Raw genomic sequence first — 20,691 nt, 5'->3', positions numbered from 1 at the left:
ATTCTTCCTCCTCCCGATTCTCCCTTTCCTCTTCCCATCCCATCCCCATCCTCTTGGTCCCTGGTTTTATGCTCGTGTCTGTGTCCTCATTCTTCATTCCGTGCATCTCCAACACCCCAACACATTCCAAATGGCCACCCAAGTCACTCCCTCGAAGCAGGTTCGTTGATGTCATGGCATTGCCTCTTCACGCCAGACGCGTCGTCATCCGTACTTGTGCTAACTCGCTTCGCCGGACAGGCTGCTTCCTCCCTCGAGAACCTGAAGATGAGTGACTCGCCCGTCAAGAAGCTCGACTTCGCGGGCAAGGAGAACGCGCCCGCGTCCCTCAAGCCGGTCGACGCGTCGCTGGGCAAGCCCGTCGAGAAGGCCGTCGAGGCCCCCAAGGTAGCTCCGGGTATCAAGAGCACCGAGGCCAATGAGCCTCTGCTCCAGGAGAACCCCCACCGCTTCGTCCTCTTCCCCATCAAGTACCACGAGGTATGTGTCGTTGACGCGTCCACGGCGCGTAAAGTGCTGCGGACGTGATGCTGCCCCACCCATATGCAAACACATTGACTGACCGTTACACCAAACAGATCTGGCAGATGTACAAGAAGGCCGAGGCTTCCTTCTGGACCGCCGAGGAGATTGATCTGTCCAAGGATCTGCACGATTGGCACAACCGCCTAAACGATGACGAGCGGTACTTCATCTCGCACGTTCTCGCGTTCTTCGCCGCCTCCGACGGTATTGTCAACGAGAACCTGGTCGAGCGCTTCAGCGGAGAGGTTCAGGTCCCGGAGGCTCGCTGCTTCTACGGTTTCCAGATCATGATGGAGAACATCCACTCCGAGACCTACTCGCTCCTGATTGACACCTATATCAAGGAGCCCAAGCAGCGTACCTACCTGTTTGACGCGATTGATACCAGTGCGTCCATTCTCTTCCGATTACCAGATATGAGCTGACGTGTCCCAGTTCCCTGCATTGCCAAGAAGGCCCAGTGGGCCATGCACTGGATCCAGGACCGAGAGTCGACCTTCGCTCAGCGCCTGGTCGCCTTCGCTGCCGTCGAGGGTATCTTCTTCTCTGGTTCCTTTGCCTCTATCTTCTGGCTGAAGAAGCGTGGCCTGATGCCCGGTCTGACCTTCTCCAACGAGCTAATTTCTCGTGACGAGGGTCTCCACACTGACTTTGCCTGTCTGCTGTTCTCTCACTTGAACAACCGCCCCAGCAAGAAGATGGTCGAGGACATCATCGTTGAGGCCGTGGGCATTGAGCAGGAGTTCCTGACGGATGCCCTGCCCTGCGCCCTGCTCGGCATGAACTCCGTGCTGATGTGCCAGTACATTGAGTTCGTCGCGGATCGCCTCCTGGTGGCCCTGGGCAACAAGAAGTACTACAACTCGGCTAACCCCTTCGACTTCATGGAGTCCATCTCCCTGGCTGGTAAGACCAACTTCTTCGAGAAGCGCGTCGGTGACTACCAGAAGGCCGGTGTCATGGCCAGCACTCAGAAGAAGGAGACTGTCAACGCCGACGGCGAGCAATCCGATAGTGGCAACGACAGTGGCCTCAACTTCAACGAGGACTTTTAAGTGCAGTCTCAGCACCACTCCACTCCCCCTCCCTGTTTTATACCCTTTCGGTGGCCTGTTGTCTCACCGCACCTTTCATATGATATCATGCTTTTGTGTCTTTCTTGTGTCTGCGTTATTGATTGACGGGAAATTTGGTTCGACGGCTTACTTTACTTCACGCATGGGCATGGCGTTTCTTTTTTTTCCATTCTCTCGAGGGTGTATCCTCCCTCGCGGTCTGTCCTAGACAATCTTGATGTTTATGGGACGCACGGCGGATCTGTGTACCTAACTTACAATATTGAAATCATTTGGTTCTTGTATACTGGTTGCCTTCGAAGCGTGTTGATTCGTGACGCAAGTCGTACACTGTACTGGTTTTGAAGATACTCTAGAACGATCACCGCTTCCCTTTCCCTCCCTTCTTCTTCCCCTTCCCTCCAGCCGCCTTTCCAGTAGTCTGAGTTTGCGTCCCCGCCGCTTGCAGCGTAGGGGAAGAAGCAGCAACACCCTCGTCAAGCGCCGGAGCCTCGCCCATCTCAACATCTCCTGCTGCGCCAGTAGGCCCAGCACCCGATACTCCAAGACTAGCAACATCCGCGCCCGCGGCCAGCTTCCCCAATCCCGTCATCAACCGACTCACCTCCGCGCCTTTGTTCGTCCGGTATTTGAGCGTGATCCCCGTGCCCGGGTTGAAGGTTTTGAGAGTGAGGCATGCCAGTGGTATTTTCTCTGTGGTTGTTTGTGTGTTTGAAGAAGGTGTGCTGGTGGTGTCTTGGGGTTTCCTCTGCGATTTGCGCCGCTTATGCAGTTGGCCTGGTGTTTCGGTGGGGAAGCTGTATTTTGTTGTGATGCGGGTCTAGATCAAGCAAGGAAGTGTTAGATATTTATGTTGGTTTCAACGGTGTATTTCCGAATTATTTGTTCAGGGTGTAGAGTAATATTGTGTTTGTGGAAGTGGGAGTGTGGTGATGGTGGATTTGGGGTTTAGCGTACCGTCTCAGGATACGCCTCCAGCAACAGCGCAGATTGCTCCAGGAAAGCCTGGGAGGTGAGGAGGTACGGCATTGTGTCGTTCCCCTCGAGTGTTTTGGGATGTCTGTCCTGCGCTCTTTGGTTGTTGATTTTCCTCGCGCGTCTTGATTTTCTGGTCGGTTCGGCGAACTCGGTGGGTGGATTGTGCGCCGCAAGTGGGGGCGGATAACTGGCAGGTGAAGGTCTGAAACGGTGCGATGGGGTCAAGCAAAGGTATCTGCTTCTTCGTTTTGGTTTCCAGGCTGTGTTTCGAGGAGAAGAATCGGGGAGGACAGAGTGGGTGGAGTGGGAAGGCGAGAGGTTGAAGTCTGGGGTGGAGCGGATTGGTGCTTTTTGGTCTTGGCATTTGTGACTGCAGTTAGTATGTATGAGGATCCAACTATCATGGGTGTCTTCCTTCCAACACGCCATGGGTGAACAAATGCGGCATACGATATTCTTGTGGGCTCAACTAGTTTAATATTCTTTTTTCACCTGCTTGTAAATAACACTATGGCTGGACTCCTACAGTGCCTGGCTGGAATTGAGTTTCCTCTGGTCTTCAGTCATAATGAAGCATGACCCCGCGTAGAGCATGCTGCACCCGGTTGTTGAATGGTTTCTCCATTCTTCACATTGCACGATGACTTGGTTCTTTAAATTGTACGGGCCCCTTCCGGGACTGGACCTGCATTCCGCGCCTACAGCAGATTGCCGTGCCGACGCTTGTGTATAACGGCGAGTTTGACACTTCACACGATATAACCACAATGCCATTTTTTGACCACATACCCCGCGTACGATGGATCACATTTCCAGATGCCGGATATATGTACCATCTGGAGAGACCGGAGCTTGCAGAGAAAGTTTTTAGAACCGTTGGAGAGTTCCTGACGCAGGAAAAATGAAATTTACGTACGATGAGCAAGACTACTTCTAGTCCTAGGAGTGAAATAGCCCCACTCTTTCCATGGTTGTTGCCAGGCTGTTCTCTTTAGCCACTGAATAAGTGCTGTGTAGATTTACCAGCCAAACACAATGGGCCAAAGTCCACAGATATGCTTTGTAAATTAGCTCATAATGATGTTTGGCCGTGGATTGCTACTTTGTTGCTATCTAACTTTGTTGAGAATGATCATTTTCGCCCCAACGCACAGGGTGCTAGTGTATTGGGTTAATTTTGATGACACTATCGCGAGTCCCAGTGCTGCCTATTCTAGACATCGCTTGCCGATGTAGTAGTGTTTACCACTCGTCATGTCTTGAATTATGTTCTACTATGAATAATAAGATAAACACTGTTTAATGAGTCGTACCGTGTTTCGTGATTGACTATATTGGGGCCAAAATTATCGGTTCATCTTACCACTGTAACTATAAACACGGGAAAATGCAATGGGGGCAAGTAAATCATGAAGTAATCTTCGCCACTACTACGTAACCTGTCCAGAAATTGATGGTGCACGTAGATCCTCTCCATGGGGTCCACATGTACGTGGACGCGGTCGGGTTGGATGTTACTAGAAATGTACTAGCGGAACCAGGCATATCGATCCTAGCCCCAGATACATCTCCAAATTGAAGCCCGGAGCTAGCGCAGGGGCCACATGGAGCATCTGACAAATCTGGACCAGTGTTGATCAGCACGTTTCTCCGAATATGCGCATGCGAGGCCCTGCAGGGACTGGGGTTGCAGAGACCCTTAGACGAGTGTCCTGCGTGGATCTTCGCCACCTATTCGGTGACTAGCCCAGTTAGAGGTTAAGGGTTGTAAAGACGTATTGGCTCCGGTTAGTTTCGACAGCGTTTCAGCCTCGTCTATTGTTAGTCCCTTTACATATAATCTACCTTGTTCAACATATCTAGCATATCGCCGTCCAACATGGAGAACGCCGATCAAATCTGCAGCCCTATCACGAGGCTCATAAAAACCCACTATATAACTGGCTGCCATACTGTGAAGACAAAGCAACCATTGCCATGTCTCTGTAGATCTTGTTTTGGGGTTCCTTTGCCATCCGCGAGTCGTGCTTAACGATGTCACGGTCCGAAAAGTAGTTTCATGACCGGTATAAAATGCAAGATAGTTCTATGTAGCTGGGCATCTTTTGTTCAAGACAAGACTCAGAGACTTCTTTTACTCTAAAACTAATCGCAAACGACCTTCTGCAAAATGTTTTTCTCAAAGGCTATTCTGGCCGCCTCATTCATCCTCTTCGGCCTCGCTCAAGCAGACTTCTATCTCGGTAGTGCCTCTGGTACAATGGAAGATGGAGGCCTCAACACTCCCTCGCTAGACTCGTACACAACCTATATTCTCCAAATCGGAGACCAGGATATCTGCGACTCGTCAACTATTGGAGGTGATCCTTCCCAGCCATCTACGGATCCTTCCGCCCCGTGGACCAATTTCTGCGGAGAGACCATGAGCAACAATTCGTGGAACGTGATGCTAGATCCGAGCGATACTGTGAGTTCGACTCTATAAACCAAATCTAGCATCTCTCCAGATCATACTAATCTGATTTATTTATGTATAGTGTGGTTCGAACATGGCAGGCAACGAAGACGTCCCAGATGGGACGTTCTACGCAAACGTGATCGACCTCGACAACAACAACAGCACTGTCGGCCGCTGCGTCAGCTCGTACTCGGACAAAACGGATTGCGCCTCGTGGGGCTCTACAGAAGCCGAGACTTATATCCACTGCTACACAGACGCACTTTCGAGCCCGAAGCCTGCGGTTCCTAGTGCCACTGGGCCCTTCGCTACACACACGTTCGATAATCCGACCCTTACGCCTACGCCTGCCGGGCGTCGCCGTATTAAGCGGGTCTTCTAATCGCCATGTTTGCGACGGTGCATATTGCTATGATATATGATATTATGAGATGTAAGATGACGTTGTCGCGATGGAGATTTAGCGTGTTTGGTGGGTTGGCTCTGTTTGTACATCTGCACCGTAAACAGCGAAGCGCTGTGCAATAGACATTTGTATTATATTTGAAGAATTGACACACATTTTTGTTCAAGTACTTAACTTCATTGGTTTTATTTCTTCGCCTCTCCATAGCATCCAAATACTTGAATATCCAACACTCCCGAAACAAGGCCCCCAAGTATTTATCCAGAGGGGCAAAAATTATCCAATAGATTTCCCCACATGCCAATGTACCCGATGTCCTAACTCTATGTTTCACTATATCTTTGCCTTCCTGTAATAAAGTCTCAACATAACTTATTGTTGAAGAGCTTTCCACATACTCTATACTATATGCCCCACGGAGCCTATAAGGCTTATAGATGACGCGAAACAACATCATAGTCAAATAATACTTGACGACAAGAGGCATAACGTCGGTCATCGTAGGCTCTGGCCACAGTTTTTTGTAAAAGCCGGCGAGTTCGACAAATGGACGAAGACAGGACCGACACTTAATGTACACATATCTGTTGGGTTTAGATGGGATTTAAAAGCCAAAATTAAATAGAAGGTTATGGAGAAACAGAAACACTCTACTGCAAAACAAAACCACTAGGTATCTGGCAAGTGGTTCAAGTGCATGCAGAGTTGGGATTGTGTCTTGCGGCGTAACCCGGTAAGCATGCAGCACATTCTAGGAAGGTTGCGGCCGAACTGCACAATATACAGGGGAATTAAAAGACGTCCCACGGCTGGAAGATGTGCTTCATAATGCGAAGTTATCCATTTTGACTGATATATGTGGGAAAAGGACTGAAAATAATAGCCATGGGAGCTTCAAATATTAAGTGGCAGTTTCCATTCCAATAGACTCCCTCCCACATACTAATATACACGACGTCCTAATATACATAAGAAATTACTCCATCATACACCCAGAAAAAAGATATCAAAAACATGTACAAAGTCAAGTAACCGGCCGATGACACTGTGCACAAATCAATCTCTGCTTCCCATGCCTCCCCTTCACAGACCGGAAATTCGTGCCACGACAATTATCGCATCTGAGCACGTCTCGCCCATCATCTTCTTCTTCACCATTCTTTGAAGATCCATAGTCACTACTCAACACGCTGCCAGCGGTGCTAGTCTTACGCTCCCCCGACGGAAAGCGGTTCGGACTGAGAAAGTCGTTGGACTGCCGTGAGCGCGCGGCGAGAGCATCATGTGTGATTTTGTTCCAGAAGGCATAGCTTTGATCACCCTGTAGCCAGAGCGGATTATCTTTGCCTTCGCCGCTAGCCACCAAATCAGCCGAGGAGGCAGGGAGGTCGCGTGGCTCGCTTGGACCGGGCGACTTATAACTGAATTTGCTGTTCGATGCTTCTGCGTCCTCGCTTGATCGAACGCTGTCGATGAGTGGACGGCGTGGGGATTGCGGTGGGGTGGTTGTGCCGGCGAGGGATTCGTTGGGACCTAGACTTGACGGTCGTGAGGTGGAGAAGCGCAGCGTGGGCACGCGTTGTCGCTGCTGTTGCTGCGGAGATGTGCTGCGCGAGCGGAACCCAGAGCGAGAACCCTCGGTGCTGGGGCGGCCATGGCGGTGGACGGAATTGCGCCAGGATATTATCCTTTCGGAGGGTGTCTTGTGTGCCGACTCTTTGCCGGTGGACGATGCTATGCTGCGTCGCGCAGAGTTCGAGCGTCCTAACAGCCGTCTTGAGGTCGAATGGCTGTCCCAGTTTTCATACCGGCGCTTCTGAAATGCGCAGTCCTGTCGCAGAACCTTGATCTTTCCGGAGTAGTCCGCAATAATGATGATGTTGCCATCTGGGTGTGTTGACCGCATTAGGTACGACGGCGACTCGTGTGCCATCTTGGTGACAACGGATAAGCGTGGTGCTGACGCTGTGCGACTATGACCGTTCCCATTTTCCTTCGCCGGGATTTCTTGTTTAGAATATTCCGCCGGGGTCATCAACGCTACTGGGGGCGGATTGCAGATATCATAGATCGGGTCTTCGGATAGCCCCAGCAACTGTTTCGTCCTGACCGGCGCAGCGATGGCGGCCGTTACAATGGCCGACTGCGTCTCAAACACCTCTACGGCGCGCTTGTCTGCATCCCTTTCCACCGGCCCAACCGGCCAGACATAGGCTCGCCGATCTTCGCTGCCACAGATGATATGTTTGCCGTCGTTCATAAATGATGCGCGAATCTGACTGCAGGCGTTTTCGTTGCCGCGGAACTTGGCCTCAAGAGACCGCTCTCGGAGATCATACATACGGATTCGAGAGTCGTTGCTGGTAATCAATAATTTGATATCCCCGTGGGAATCATCTGCTGGGATCTGCATCGCATCGATCCCGGTGATCTTGCTTCCTTTTGCGTTTCGTCCCCGTGCGGATCGAACGTGTATTTGTGCAATAAATCTCAGGCCCTCAGTCTCGTAGATGTTTAGCAAGCCATTCAAACACCCCGCAATAGCGTGTTTCCCATCTGGGGTAAATGCCACCGCGGTGATCATGTCGGGTAAAGTAGTCACAAACGCCACGCTTTTGTCTGGGATACTCCACAGGCGCAGTTTGGTGTCCAGGGATCCCGCAAGGAAAAAACGGTCGTCTGTGGGGTGAAATTGGATCGAGGTGACGAAGTCACTATGCTGAAAGCAACAGAGACACTCAGGTCGACTTGTATGCCACAGCCGAACTGTTTTGTCCATGGACGAGGAAAGAATGAAACTGTTCTTGCTCCAGCTCACGTCCAGGATACTCCCCGTGTGACCCTCATACACCTGAACCGGCTTGGGCTGAAACACCCATGCTTTCAGGCGAGGCGGTTCTTGTTTGTCATTGCTCGTTTTGTTCCCTTCTCGATCTGCCTCCTCGCGCTCGTCTGGGGTTGCAATGACAGCCCACACCCGGACCTTTCGATCCTGGCCCGCCGCCGCAAGGTACTTGCCATCCTGGGAAAACTCCATCGCCCAGACGGCTCTCTCAGTTTGTTCACCATTACGTGCTGTGGAAGTTTGCCCTTCGGTGACCGGTGCATCTGTGCCCTCCAGTTCTTGTGCCAGGAAGACCCGGTTAAAGATCTTGTCTTTCTTGTATTGCGCACGGACTTTCAGATAGCGAGAGGGTGCCGGATGCCGCGGGATGAAACCAATGGGCTGCGAAGTGTCCACAGACATCCGGCTGGCCTCGACTTCGGAGCTCTCATCTTCCACTTCGGACAAGGCGTCCTTTTTCTTGGCCCCGATGATGCGGCTCAGGAACGAGACACCTTTTCTAGAGAGCGTGGGGTTAGTTATGTTGGATGGGAACACAACATTTCATCAATCTTGATCCTTACTTCTTTTCTCTGGGTAATTTAGATGTCGGCGCATCTCCCCGGGCTGCTCCCTGCTCGGACAGGCTCTGCTCCGAGCCTCCCGCTTCCGCCTCGTAGGACGCCTTTCCCAGCAACTTCAGAGGGATTGACTTTTGTGTGTTGGTGCGTTGGATAATGTGCTACGGTGCGTTGCGTTAGTTTAACAGTAAATTCATTATTTAGTTAGGGTCCGGACACACCTGCGACAGCGGATCAATGGCGCTCGACTCTGTTCGGTTCTCCTGGAGCGTCTGCGCGGTCGAGTTGCGGACCAGTGGCCCTCCAATGGCCGGCATGCGACGGGAATTCCTCTGGCTCTCATGTTGGCTGCCGCTCGAGCCCGATGCCCCGTCGGACGCGATTGCGCCTGCGATGTTCAGTGAGGGATTGGCAACCCGACTGCCCGACAGCCATACATACCGGGGAATGTGGCGGCCCTGGCGGGCTTGGGCTCGGCATTGTCCACGCTCGGGCTCTCCATGGCCTACCTCGCATGGAGGATGCGGAATTGTTTAATTTACAAGAGGAAGGACGAGAATGGAAAAATAAAGGAGTTACTGGGTGGCGCTGACCCGTCTAATCTTACACGGCACTGGCCGGAATCAATCATGACATCAAAGCGATCGATAAGCCTGGACCCTCCCCATGGCTCTTTTTACCGACCCTACATCCTCGCCTGCAGCTTTCCCGCGCGGTCTTTGGCGATATCGCACATTGCCTGGATAGTTTCGGCGATTTCGCGCTCGCCGTCGCCCCGGTCAATGCGCTGGCGCATCTCGACCATGATCATCTCGCGACTGCGGCCGTTGACAAAGGACCTGCCGTCATCAGCATCGCCCCGGGGAAAAACACAAACGGGTCGACCTACACAAATCGCAGCCCCGGGAATTTCTCCTCGTATTCTGCATTCAATGCGCGTAGCTTTTCTGCCTGTTCCTCGGCCCCAGTGTTCAATTGCGCCTGTTCCTTCTTGCTCAGCTCGCTCAGGTGTTCCGGGTTGGCCGGCGCCCGGCCCAGTCGCGGATGTGAGCCGAGAATGCCAACGAGTACTTTGCGATCGGTGGGTGAGTTATCTGCGGACAGCGCAGACATGCGCCCGCCCACGGCGTCGATAAGCGCGGAGTAGGAGTTGAAGGACTGGCCAGCCAGCACGGGCTGCATCAGCTGGTGCAGCTCGGGCGACGGCTCGAAGAGGGTGTCCAGCACCCGTAGTTGTGCATCGTAGGGGAGAGTCGACAGGGTGGAGGGGGGTGGGAGGTCGGCCATGGTTGGGGGGAGAAGAGCATGGTGGGGGATGGTCTTGTTCTTATACCGCGCGCGTCGTCGGGGGGTTCCGAGCGGAGGAGAGCGTGGGAACGGCGTGACCTAGTGGAGAAGTGGGCAACCACAATCAGTGCTAGACTAATTTTTAGACTCGCTATATTCAGCATACCTAAGTAGCTTTTACATGGAGGGCCGGTATCATGGCATCCTAAATGAGGTCGGATCGGTCATTGCCAGTATCTCGGCTTATATACTTTCGCTACCTAAATTGACCAATTATTGACTTAGAGTTAACATCCTTCTTGTACGGGCAATATAGATCTTGGCATCTGCACGTATTGTTCCACGACTGCGCAAAGAACCTACTCTAAATTAGCTTTACTTAGATTAAGGGTAAAATGCTTTAGATCTGCCATACAATGTCCTTAATAGTATTGAGCCGCCGAGACATATCCGGTGGAATTCCCGGTAGCATGTAAGTAGTCCCATGAAGATTATCCATTTCGTAGATGGGGAGTGGATGTGAATCGATTGGACAAGTAGCTTTCGTGTTCAAGAAGAAGTCGTTAACTTAGTACTCGAGGTTAGTATAAACGTAAGTCGACATTGTGATGAAAGGTGGTAACAGTTAAGATATCTATGAGATGATAGATCGAGAAGGGGAGAGGGGATTAAAAAGCCAGTTAAGTACCCTTAAGTCACTCGCGGCTATTTGGAGGTGTATAATTAGCGTACTATGATTCTGAAAATCCTGTTATGGATATCACGGAAAGTCAATAGACCCGGCTGAATATTCGAACAACTTCCAACTCCAAAAGATGAAGAATCTCTCAACAGTAGTCACCTTAACCATAGTCATCATATAAGACGTACTTTGCTCCGCGAAAATCGATTATATCAATGATAGTTCTAGTCAATGAATAGGCCGCCCGAGGCGACAAGATGCGCGCCATTGATCCAGCGCGCCCTTTCCTCGCATAGAAACGCAACCGCGAACGCGATCTCCTCAGGTTCGGCCATTCTTGATCCCACAGGGGTTTGATCAATAATAGGTTGGAGAATCTTCATCTGTTCGTCACCAGCCGCTGGAAAGCCCTCAGTCTTGGTCGGTCCAGGGCTGACCGCATTAACGGTACATCCATATTTCGGAGGCAGCTCTTTCGCCCTGGCTTTCATGTCAGGGTTTCCATTGTCTAAATTACCGATCGAAGAGCTTACCAGCACTTTGTAAATGAGTCTACCATGCCTTTCGTTCCCGCGTAGATGGTCTGGTTTGGCGGAGGACCGCGGCCGGAGATGCTGGCAATATTCACAATGCGCCCGCTATCCTTGGTCAGATGCGACAGACACTTTTGAGTCAGCAGGAACGTGCCCCGACCGTTGATATTCACGAGTTGATCCCAGTCTTCAAGCGTTTGTTCTTCTAATGGTTTGTTGACTGCCAGCGCCACACAATTGACGACGATGTCTATTCGGTTCCATTGTGTTACTGCGGCATCCACGAGACTTTGTGGAGCAGTAGTGGTCGACATATCGGCTTCCACGGCAATGGATGGGCTTGGGAGAGATTTGACCAGTGCATCGGCTTCGGGTTGAAGGCGTGGGAATGGATAGTTAACAACCGTGTTGGCTCCCCGTGAAGATAGCTCTCTTATGATGGCCGCACCTATGCCCGAAGAGGAGCCACTGACGATGGCTACTTTACCAAGGAGCGTTTGAGATTCCATCGGAAATAGTATGATGGGTGATGGCTTTTTTGAGGGGCAAGGGTATTCCCAAGTTACTTGTGGGGCCAGGGACAAGCTTCACCAAGAAGTGGACCATTCAACTAGGAAACAGGCCAATTTGAAGACTGAGTGATCTATTGTTTTCCGCTGCATTTAAACACATCGATGGATTTAAACAAGACCGTGTACCAATTCCTCAGAGTGACGAGTTACCCCACATGTTATTCCAATAGCTGCGGATCACAATCATGGCACATGAATGCCAGATACATAGTAACGACCTCTCTCCACATCCCGAGAATCGGAGCGGAATGGTTCATCACTCGCATATCTAAACAAGCCCAAGTAGTCGTGCGGAGCAACCAAGTATATTATCCAGTAGCATATGAACATATCATTCATTGCCAGATTTTATTTCCTGCACTTAATCTGCATGAAACTTGGCTATAGTGAACTCTGCCCCGGATATATAAACTTGCAAGCAATAAGATTCCGATGAACATTTATGAAACGACTTGACTGTTAGACAGTAAAACAAGTCTAGTTTCTATTTTAGATGAAGCCAATTCATACAAATAAACATAGGGGAAAAGGACGAGTAACCAAAGTTGCATCATATTTCACACTGGTCAGCGTTATCTATTATCTAGTCCCTTGATGCCGGACAGATCTCCCTTGTCCAAATACCCACAAATTCTTCCCTCCGGATCCCACCGTTTCCGAATTTCCATCAGGCGGCGAGCATTTTGGTCAGACCAGTATTTGCTTTTCCGGACTTGAAAATCCGAATCGCCCAAATATGCTCCCACTGAATGTCGTTCGACATTTTTCATAACACCTCGAACCCACTCAAGACACCGGGTATCGTCAACTTCGTCTTCCCAAACCGTGTACAAAGCAAAATAATGGTCAGATTGCATACTGAGGGCCATATCCGGCAATTCTCGCCGACTGCAGGGATTCATCGCGTACCACAGCGAGAACGCTTTCTTGTGAGGAAGAGTCGTGAAAGCCTCCTCTAAAACAGCTGGGACATCAGCATCATTGATTAGATATGCGTTGTCCGCGCAGTAACGATGTTTCTCGGGGTTAGCATTTGCTTGCTTGCTGTACTGATTCTGTAGACTATCTTCCTCGCAAAACCATTCCGTGAGAGCTCCAGTGGGGCGTGTCTGGTGAGCCGGGCGAAGTGCTCTCTCCGCTTCATTAGGGTCATGCTTCATTACGACAAAGAGAATGAAGAGGCAAATTTCCTCACTGTTCTCGGGATAGTGGGCGACAGCTGCTATTTCGGTGTCCTGGTCGAACGTAGGCGTGATGGACAGAATCCACTGGAACGCTTCTCGATACAGGCGAATAGGATAAATATAGCCAGATGAGCGAAATCCTTTCTCAGGATATGGAAGGAGATTGAGGTGAAATTTTGTAACCACTCCGGGAAACCCTGATTCCGGTATTGTAAGCTGGGAGTACATAGCAAATCGTCATCGGGCTCACCTGGTCCAGCACCTCGCGCAGCCCAGTAAAGCTCTTGGTTCTGTTGAGAATTACAATGGAGCAGTTCACCTTCCGCTGTTACTACATCAACAGCTGCCACTCGCTCACAGGCCCATCCCCAGGTCTGTAAAAGGAGTCAGAAAGCAATGTTTGGAGCGAACACCTCCGCACGTACACGGCAGTTCCACCCCATGCCTCCTTGAAGCAAAAATCCTCCTAGACCCACGTCGGGACAATGGCCCCCAGGAAACATCAATCCATATTGTTGAGTCAAAACAGAGTTGAGTTCTCTCCCAGTTGTACTTGGGGAAGCGATTGCCCGCTGATTAGGCCCATCTACTTCTAGGACCTTGTAGTTCCCCAGGTCAATCAAGATTGAATTATCCCGGACACTCCACGCCGCCCATGAGTGTCCACCAGATCGAACAGCGACTCGACAATTTTTCTCAGCTGCCAGTTTGACCGCAGCAACAATGTCATCTTGGCATGTGGCTATAACGACGGCCAATGGAAACCTCTGCGGCCGACGATAGTTAAAGACGCGCCCGATACGAGCGTCTTCATAGGCACCATCGTCGGTAGAGTTTCGCCAGACGATTTGCATGCTGGGTGAGTTTCGAGTCGATCCTCACGGATTAAGGCAGAATGGATTCAGACACAAAGAACAACAGGTGTTGACGACAAGGTCATTATTGCCACCAACACTAGAATGTTGCGCCTCCGCCGATCTAAAAGTGTCTGGATTCGTACAAAATGGGCTCGGAACAGCACGAGTCGGATCACGCTGAAGTTGGAAAATGGAAGCGGATGTGGGCCTCTTTCCCCGTGGGGTAACGAATGGGTCAACCAGTTAGTGGCCCACATCCCGAACTGACCCGTGCAAAACAGTCATTCAGAGATATGCTAGTCTGGGCCGAATGAGTCCATCGAGCTCCCTCTCCTTAAGAGCAGAGGATGATCGCTTGGTGGATCTTTTCGTGATCCACCTTGGAATCCCCTTCGGAAGCTCCAATGCATTCCAAGACCACCATTCTCCGGCCAGATGGCATCCAGACCAACACCCTGGGTAGCCTACGGCTACGACACCAGGAAACAAATGAAATTATCCTGGTGCCAACCCCATCGAAAGATCCCAATGATCCCTTGAACTGGTGAGTTTCGGTGATCTACTAGTCTCAAAGAAAGTGACACGTAACAGTACGGTCAACTCAGGTCGCGGGCCTTCCGATATTATATTGCGGTTGTTGTATGCCTGGCTGTCTTTTTCTGCAACTTCCTTGCAGCAGGGCCCACGGTGGCGATCGTCGAGACGACCATTGACTTCATGGGTCCAATGGGACCGGATTTCAATGCCCACATCTCAAAAGTGGCCTTTTTCTATAGCTCCACCGCTCTCTGTCAGGGAGTCGGAATGCTATTCTGGATGCCATTAATCGTCAAGTACGGCCGTCGACCGATCTACGTGATCTCCTTCATCATCTACTTCGCAACGGGTCTGTGGTCTGGGTTTGCGAAAACATATGGGGTGGAACTTGCCGGACGTATTATTATGGGATTCGCAGCGGGTGCTGGAGAGTGCCTTGGACCTTTGACTATTGCTAATATATTCTTCCTCCACGAACGTGGCGCGGTCATGGCAACGTATACCGCGGCTTTGTCAATGGGGGTCGCGGGGGGAATCATCATCGATGGCCTCATTACGATCACTCACAGTTGGCAGTACATCTATTGGGTTGCCTCTGCACTCATTGGCGCCGTGACCATCTTGGTGATTTTCACATTCCCCGAGACAACATTTGATCGCCAGGTTGAGCAGCAGGAGGAGACGGCACTCAGCGAAGAAATTCAAGTGAAAGCGGGCTCCCGAAAGTCATCTGCTTCGGCACACCATGAGTCCGCAGCGCTCGACGGAATTCCTACCAAAGAAAGCTATATTAGTTCCTTACGCTTGTTCACTGGAACGTACACTTCCGAGTCGCTATTTCGAATTTTCCTGCGCCCGATTGTTCTGATCATCTTGCCCCCTGTCCTGTGGACATCACTGGTCTTTTCAGTGACTATCGGATTCCTTGTAGCCATTACGTCCAACTTTGCGACTGCCTTCTCAGAGGTGTATAATTTCTCTTCATGGCAATCTGGTCTGTGCTTTGTGTCCAGCATGGTGGGCTCACTCATTGGAATCGTATTTGGTGGCCATATCTCCGACTGGACCGCTGACTGGTTCACACAAAGAAATGGGGGCATCCGAGAACCGGAGATGCGTCTACCCTCTCTGGCCATCGGAGGAATATTTGCGCCGGTGTCTTTGATCCTGTATGGGGTTGGCGTGAACAACCATCTTCATTGGATGGTTCCGACCTTAGGCCTTGGATTGCTGAATTTTGCCATTGTCCAGGCTACTAATGTGGCTATGGTCTATGTGATTGACTGCTACAGACCCGCTGTCGGCGAAGTCACCGTGTCTATCTTAGCATTCAAAGGTATGTGTTTAAAGTCTAGCGGTATTAAGCTTGTCTGCCGTTCGCGAACTGACGATATGTACGCGTTCCAGCTGCCTTTGGGTTTCTGTTGTCTTTCTACACCAACCCGTGGATTGACCTCGAGGGATACACGAAAGCATTTGGGGAAATGGCCTGTATCTCGGGTGTGTTTATGGTTCTGGTTGTGATTTTTTATGTCTGGGGCAAGCCAATTCGTCACAACACTTGGAAGTGGCGAGTTATGGAGAAGTATGGCCAATGGGATGCTGATCGTGAAGTCGGTGAATAATGCCAACAGTCTGTCAATTGAGCTAGTGTGCGAGATATATCAAATAATTGGAGTGATCCCTTTTTCTTGTTTTTTCTCTAGCTTCCCTATTGCGATTATGAGCCATCTACATCAACCTCCTCATCGAAGCCCTTTGTGCCCATGTCTATATCTGATAGGTTAGCCCACCTAGGTTCGAGTCCTGGTGCTGACAATATTTGTTTTGTAGTTTCTTTTCCATAACGATAACTTACTAATGTCGAAGTTATAACTATTATATTATGTATAGATCGATCAAGCTCGATGAAATCACTCCCGCACACCAAACCTCCTGTAGTTGGCTCTGCTCGGGAACTTATTCTGCATTCGTACATGTGGATTCGGGCCGAGCTTGATATATTGAGTGGAATCTACCCAGAAGTGCCAGGCGCGAACGGAAACGTGCGGGATCAGTTAGTACAAGACTAGTTCTGCCCGAGTCCGTTCGGCCACTTTAGGACCCCCTTAGCAGGCGGCTCACCCGAAGCGGGAATGTGACGAGATCTATGGCCTAGGGATGAATCCGATCTGGGCTATTAATTCAGTTCGCTTCATGAATAAAAATAAATCAATTCATTAGCCTATAGTTCACAGCATCTCGAGATCATTGACTGTATACCGCGGTTCGCTAGCGTTTCAGAATCTCACTAACACGAACTCACTAAGCCCGGTGGAGTCCATCAAATCCCCTGAACCAACCTTTCTTTCACCAGATCCGATCGATCGGCTGGCTTTCTTTCTCCAACTTCCTCCTGTTTCCTTTTACATCCTCTCTTTTTCTCTCTATTACCATGCGCGTCGCGCCATGTCTCTCAATGGGCTAGACAATCCCGCCGTCTTCGATGCCTACCAAGGGGCCCTCGCAGACGCCGGCGGATGGTTCGTCTCCCGCACTTCCCCTTTTTGCATTGTCCCACCCAATAATCTAACTCGCCCCTAGGTTCCTGCTGCACTATGTCTCCCGCGATGAAGTAGCCCTGCTCGATCGAGGCACTGGCGGTGTCTCCGAGATCCGCAATGCCATCGCCAACTACTCCCAAGTTTCGCCGCTGTATGGCTTCCTGCAATACCGCCGCAGGAAGGTCGTGATCCGATACATGCCCGAGGGCTTGTCGCGCCTCATCCAGGGTATGCTCGTCCGGCTTGTCTGTTCTCCCAATACTAATCCCCGTGGCAGCTCGGAGCAATGTCCAGTTCGGATCCTTCCTCGAAAAGTTCACCCCCAATGACACCGTCCTGCCCCTCGCCCAGGCTGCCGAGCTCACCGAGAGCGCGCTGTCCTCCGCCTGTCTGCTCCATACCGCGTCCACCTCCATTACATCCTCGTCGAGCTCTCTCCGTCGCCGTCGGTTGATGGAGATCACGGAAGATGCCGAGGAGAACGGCGCCAAGGACGAAGCGCAACATCCCAAACCTGAACTCCAAACTCGGCAAAGATCAGGAAGCCAGAGATCAGAAGCCACCGTCGTGCCGCCATCCACTGCGCCATCGCCGTCGACAGAGACAACCTCGCCAGATCTCAGGCCACCGCCGTCGCGCGACAGTGCGAAAACGGCGCCACCTCTCCAGGCGAGCCCCCGTGAACTGCAATCGAGCGCCTTGTCCCCTATGTCGCCGCCCATGTCCCCGAGTACCTTCTCAGAACGCCAAAAACCAAGGAGTATCCTGGACGAGTTCCCGCGCCCATCTGACGATATCCGAATGTCTACCCAGTCTTCACGACCTTCGCTACGAGATCTAGAACGAACGGGATCATACACCCAGAAAGTAAAGCTCGGGCCTCGACCCTCCGTGGACAGCAGCGGCCGCCCACGCACCTCAGGGTCGTCCCGAAATGCAGAACAACGTCCCGTCGCCTCACTCCCAGCGGGTATCCGCTCCTCATCATTACGGAAACCTCCGGCCATGGACATCGACACGCCGCGACCTCGGTCCCAAGGAAGCCAATTCGCGTCTAAACCCAGCAAGTTCAAGATGCCGCCTGTTCCTCCACTTCTGGTGCCTCCGCCATCAATACCTATTTCACGGCCACCGCTGTCTCCCGGTGCTAAATCGCTCGGCGCGCTTTCGACTTCTTCGGGATTAACGCCGGAGAAAGAGCGGCTGATGAAGGCGCTGCAGCAGCGGAAGAAGGCGCAGGCGAAGCGTGCAGAACAGGCGAACCGAAAGCAGAGTATTGCGGAGGAGGAGCCAACTGCGCGCAAGGGTTCTTCGGAAAATAAAGAAAATAAGGCTCCCCTGTCGGAGAAAGCTGTGGAGAAGAAGCCTGAACCAACCAAGGTTGAATCCGTCAAGGTCGCGCCAGAGAAGGTTGAATCACAGCCTGTGCCGGAGAAAGTCGAGCTAGTAATGCTTCGGCCGATGAAGTTCGAACCTGAGAAGCTCGAGCCAGACCAGTCTAAGCCGGAGAAATTTGAACCGCAGCCTGAACTAGAGAACATTCAACCAGAGAATAAGGAGCCGAAGGAGCTTGAGCCAGAGAACCTCGAGACTGAGACGCTTGAACCGGTAAGGTTCGAGCCTAAGAGGGTCGAACCGGAGCAGCCTCAGACGGAGCGCTCTGAGCCGCAGCCGGCACAGCGCGAAGGGTTCGAAGGACCTCTACAACCGCTGCCTCCAACGTCCGAACCAGTTTTCGACCTCCACCCTGCCATTGAACCCGAAAAAGAGGACGTTCCCGCACCTGTCGAAGTCGCGAAACCCGTGCCGACAGCGGAGTTAATGATGTCTGATTCTGAGGGTGCTGCCACTGCCGCTTCTACGGAACCTGTCGATACGGCCTCTGAAACTGGTCAACTTGAGACGCCGCAGACGCTCGCTGACGATGAAACGAGTGCCGAGCACGGGCACTCGGCTATCCTTGGTCTGAGCGACACTAAGGATGACGCCGTCCCGCCTAGCGCCAACGCCCAGGTCCCACTCGAAAAAGGGTCACCCGCAGCCTCTGAGGCTGAAGATATCTCTTCACATCAGCCGCGGATTTCATCTGCCACTGATGAGCCTGTAGAGAACAGCCCAGCCGAGGCCTCTGAATCTGTTGCTGTCCCCGCCTCACCATCGACAATCTCTCCAATCGACCCCCCTGTTGTGGTTTCAATTGATCCCCGTTCATTGGACGAGCCTGCTCTTGGGGTTGCATCCGAGGATACTCATTTGTCAAACCCCAAACGCGTCTCTTTGGACCAGAGGCGCAAGATCAATCTAGAGCCAATTCACGTTCCGCCCGCAGAGTATTCGGATGATGACAACCTCCTTTCAGACGACTCGTTTATGGAGGAATTGAAGTCGGCGACCGTCCAAGAGGCTAGACCTGTGGCAGTGTCATCGCCCAACATTAGCTCGCGCTCCGTCTCGAGCCCCAACACCCCGGGATCACCAGCCAACATGCAGGCGCTGGCAGCGGGCAGGTCGGCTTCCAGCAATTACCCTGACAACGAGCCGCCTACTCCGGTGCTTATGGCCAAGAAGATCAACGTGTCTTCCGGCATTTCGAACCGCATCAAGGCCCTGGAAAAGTTGTCCAGTCGCGAAGGAACGCCTTCCAACTCAGGCCAGACCGTCACTGGACCTTCCGCCTCGTCCTCCTTTGAAAGCCTGCGGAAGCGCGCGTCGGTCTCGCTGCCCAGCGGGACTCAGCTCCCCGATTTCTCTCGAGCCCCAAGCTTGAATCATCATACTCACCCGGCTGCTGGCCATGACACACGCCGCACAAACTCGATATCCGTTACGGCTCGCATCGTCCGAGATTCGGCCATGTCGCCCGAGCTCTTGGAGTCTGATGTGCTTAATCTGCATGCGAGTCCGTTGACTGTCGAGCATGAGACAGCCGAGGGGCCTCTTTCTGAATCCATCACCATTCAGTCTGAGGACCGAAGGCCGTCCATCTCATCTGCCGGTTCTAGGGCCACATCCCGACCTGGCAGCCGCCTCTCCTTTGCCTCACGCAATAAAACCGACGAGACGCTCCAATCGACCTCTCCTACATCCGAAGAAAAGAAGGGATCGCGCGCCTCGCGCCTCATGCGCCGCATGTCATCTATTACGTCCACCTCTCGCCGCAGCATCATCGGCGCCTGGGGCCCGCCCGTAAAGGAAGAAGATACTACCTTTGCAACTATGGATAACCACTCCGTCGCCCACAAGCCAGCCTTCAGCCCCATCGACATCGGCGAGGTCAACGTCCAGTTTCCCGACACGCTTCTCTGGAAACGCCGCTTCATGCGCGTCGACGAGAATGGATTCCTGGTTCTCGCGCCAGGAACCACGGACTCCACTGCCCGTAACATGGTTAAGCGATACCACCTGTCTGCATTCCGCACTCCCTGTCTGCCCGATGAGGATTGTCAGGAACTGCCAAATAGTATCCTCCTGGATTTCTTGGATGGGAGCACCCTCCAGTTTGCTTGTGAATCGCGTCAGGGCCAGGCGTCTACTCTACAGAGTAAGCGTCCCTCTCCCCTTCCTCTAATTAATCTCGCCTGATAACTAACCGGTACCTTTTAGCCCTGGTCGATGCCTACAACGCCCACCAGAAATAAACACTCCTTC

General features: G+C 51.9%; 10 protein-coding genes across 10 annotated transcripts; 5 read left to right on the top strand and 5 right to left on the bottom strand.

Moving 5' to 3' along the window:
- Window positions 1-130: 130 nt before the first annotated feature.
- Window positions 131-1,580, top strand: N7510_004112 (ribonucleotide-diphosphate reductase subunit RNR2; the record flags this gene model as incomplete). Its single annotated transcript, XM_056976038.1, has 4 exons — window positions 131-160; window positions 241-480; window positions 579-912; window positions 961-1,580. The coding sequence occupies 4 exons, from the start codon at window positions 131-133 to the stop codon at window positions 1,578-1,580; spliced, it is 1,224 nt and encodes a 407-aa protein (XP_056835994.1).
- A 382-nt stretch (window positions 1,581-1,962) lies between these two features.
- Window positions 1,963-2,630, bottom strand: N7510_004111 (SRP9/SRP21 family protein; the record flags this gene model as incomplete). Its single annotated transcript, XM_056976037.1, has 2 exons — window positions 1,963-2,421; window positions 2,559-2,630. The coding sequence occupies 2 exons, from the start codon at window positions 2,628-2,630 to the stop codon at window positions 1,963-1,965; spliced, it is 531 nt and encodes a 176-aa protein (XP_056835993.1).
- A 2,119-nt stretch (window positions 2,631-4,749) lies between these two features.
- Window positions 4,750-5,064, top strand: N7510_004110 (uncharacterized protein; the record flags this gene model as incomplete). The annotated part of the gene is made up of 1 exon (XM_056976036.1): window positions 4,750-5,064. The coding sequence occupies one exon, from the start codon at window positions 4,750-4,752 to the stop codon at window positions 5,062-5,064; it is 315 nt and encodes a 104-aa protein (XP_056835992.1).
- A 64-nt stretch (window positions 5,065-5,128) lies between these two features.
- N7510_004109 (uncharacterized protein) lies at window positions 5,129-5,419 on the top strand (the record flags this gene model as incomplete). The annotated part of the gene is made up of 1 exon (XM_056976035.1): window positions 5,129-5,419. One exon carries the CDS (start codon window positions 5,129-5,131, stop codon window positions 5,417-5,419), a length of 291 nt encoding a protein of 96 aa, XP_056835991.1.
- A 1,048-nt stretch (window positions 5,420-6,467) lies between these two features.
- N7510_004108 (WD40 repeat domain-containing protein) lies at window positions 6,468-9,350 on the bottom strand (the record flags this gene model as incomplete). Its single annotated transcript, XM_056976034.1, has 4 exons — window positions 6,468-8,787; window positions 8,852-9,009; window positions 9,070-9,236; window positions 9,290-9,350. 4 exons carry the CDS (start codon window positions 9,348-9,350, stop codon window positions 6,468-6,470), a joined length of 2,706 nt encoding a protein of 901 aa, XP_056835990.1.
- A 183-nt stretch (window positions 9,351-9,533) lies between these two features.
- Window positions 9,534-10,135, bottom strand: N7510_004107 (2-oxo-4-hydroxy-4-carboxy-5-ureidoimidazoline decarboxylase; the record flags this gene model as incomplete). The annotated part of the gene is made up of 2 exons (XM_056976033.1): window positions 9,534-9,687; window positions 9,738-10,135. 2 exons carry the CDS (start codon window positions 10,133-10,135, stop codon window positions 9,534-9,536), a joined length of 552 nt encoding a protein of 183 aa, XP_056835989.1.
- A 906-nt stretch (window positions 10,136-11,041) lies between these two features.
- Window positions 11,042-11,859, bottom strand: N7510_004106 (SDR family NAD(P)-dependent oxidoreductase; the record flags this gene model as incomplete). The annotated part of the gene is made up of 2 exons (XM_056976032.1): window positions 11,042-11,297; window positions 11,351-11,859. The coding sequence occupies 2 exons, from the start codon at window positions 11,857-11,859 to the stop codon at window positions 11,042-11,044; spliced, it is 765 nt and encodes a 254-aa protein (XP_056835988.1).
- A 635-nt stretch (window positions 11,860-12,494) lies between these two features.
- Window positions 12,495-13,960, bottom strand: N7510_004105 (FAD-binding oxidoreductase; the record flags this gene model as incomplete). The annotated part of the gene is made up of 3 exons (XM_056976031.1): window positions 12,495-13,303; window positions 13,357-13,480; window positions 13,532-13,960. The coding sequence occupies 3 exons, from the start codon at window positions 13,958-13,960 to the stop codon at window positions 12,495-12,497; spliced, it is 1,362 nt and encodes a 453-aa protein (XP_056835987.1).
- A 407-nt stretch (window positions 13,961-14,367) lies between these two features.
- Window positions 14,368-16,125, top strand: N7510_004104 (putative MFS transporter; the record flags this gene model as incomplete). Its single annotated transcript, XM_056976030.1, has 3 exons — window positions 14,368-14,507; window positions 14,569-15,836; window positions 15,908-16,125. 3 exons carry the CDS (start codon window positions 14,368-14,370, stop codon window positions 16,123-16,125), a joined length of 1,626 nt encoding a protein of 541 aa, XP_056835986.1.
- An 823-nt stretch (window positions 16,126-16,948) lies between these two features.
- Window positions 16,949-20,681, top strand: N7510_004103 (uncharacterized protein; the record flags this gene model as incomplete). Its single annotated transcript, XM_056976029.1, has 4 exons — window positions 16,949-17,022; window positions 17,084-17,271; window positions 17,321-20,584; window positions 20,647-20,681. The coding sequence occupies 4 exons, from the start codon at window positions 16,949-16,951 to the stop codon at window positions 20,679-20,681; spliced, it is 3,561 nt and encodes a 1,186-aa protein (XP_056835985.1).
- Between the last annotated feature and the right edge of the window lie 10 nt (window positions 20,682-20,691).

This window comes from Penicillium lagena (genome assembly GCF_028827675.1).
Source record: "Penicillium lagena strain IBT 129212 chromosome Unknown utg000002l_segment0_segment0, whole genome shotgun sequence".
In the NCBI taxonomy this organism is placed as follows: domain Eukaryota; kingdom Fungi; phylum Ascomycota; class Eurotiomycetes; order Eurotiales; family Aspergillaceae; genus Penicillium; species Penicillium lagena.
The sequence above is the reverse complement of the archived record's forward strand: the minus strand, read 5'-3'. Positions and strand labels throughout refer to the sequence as shown.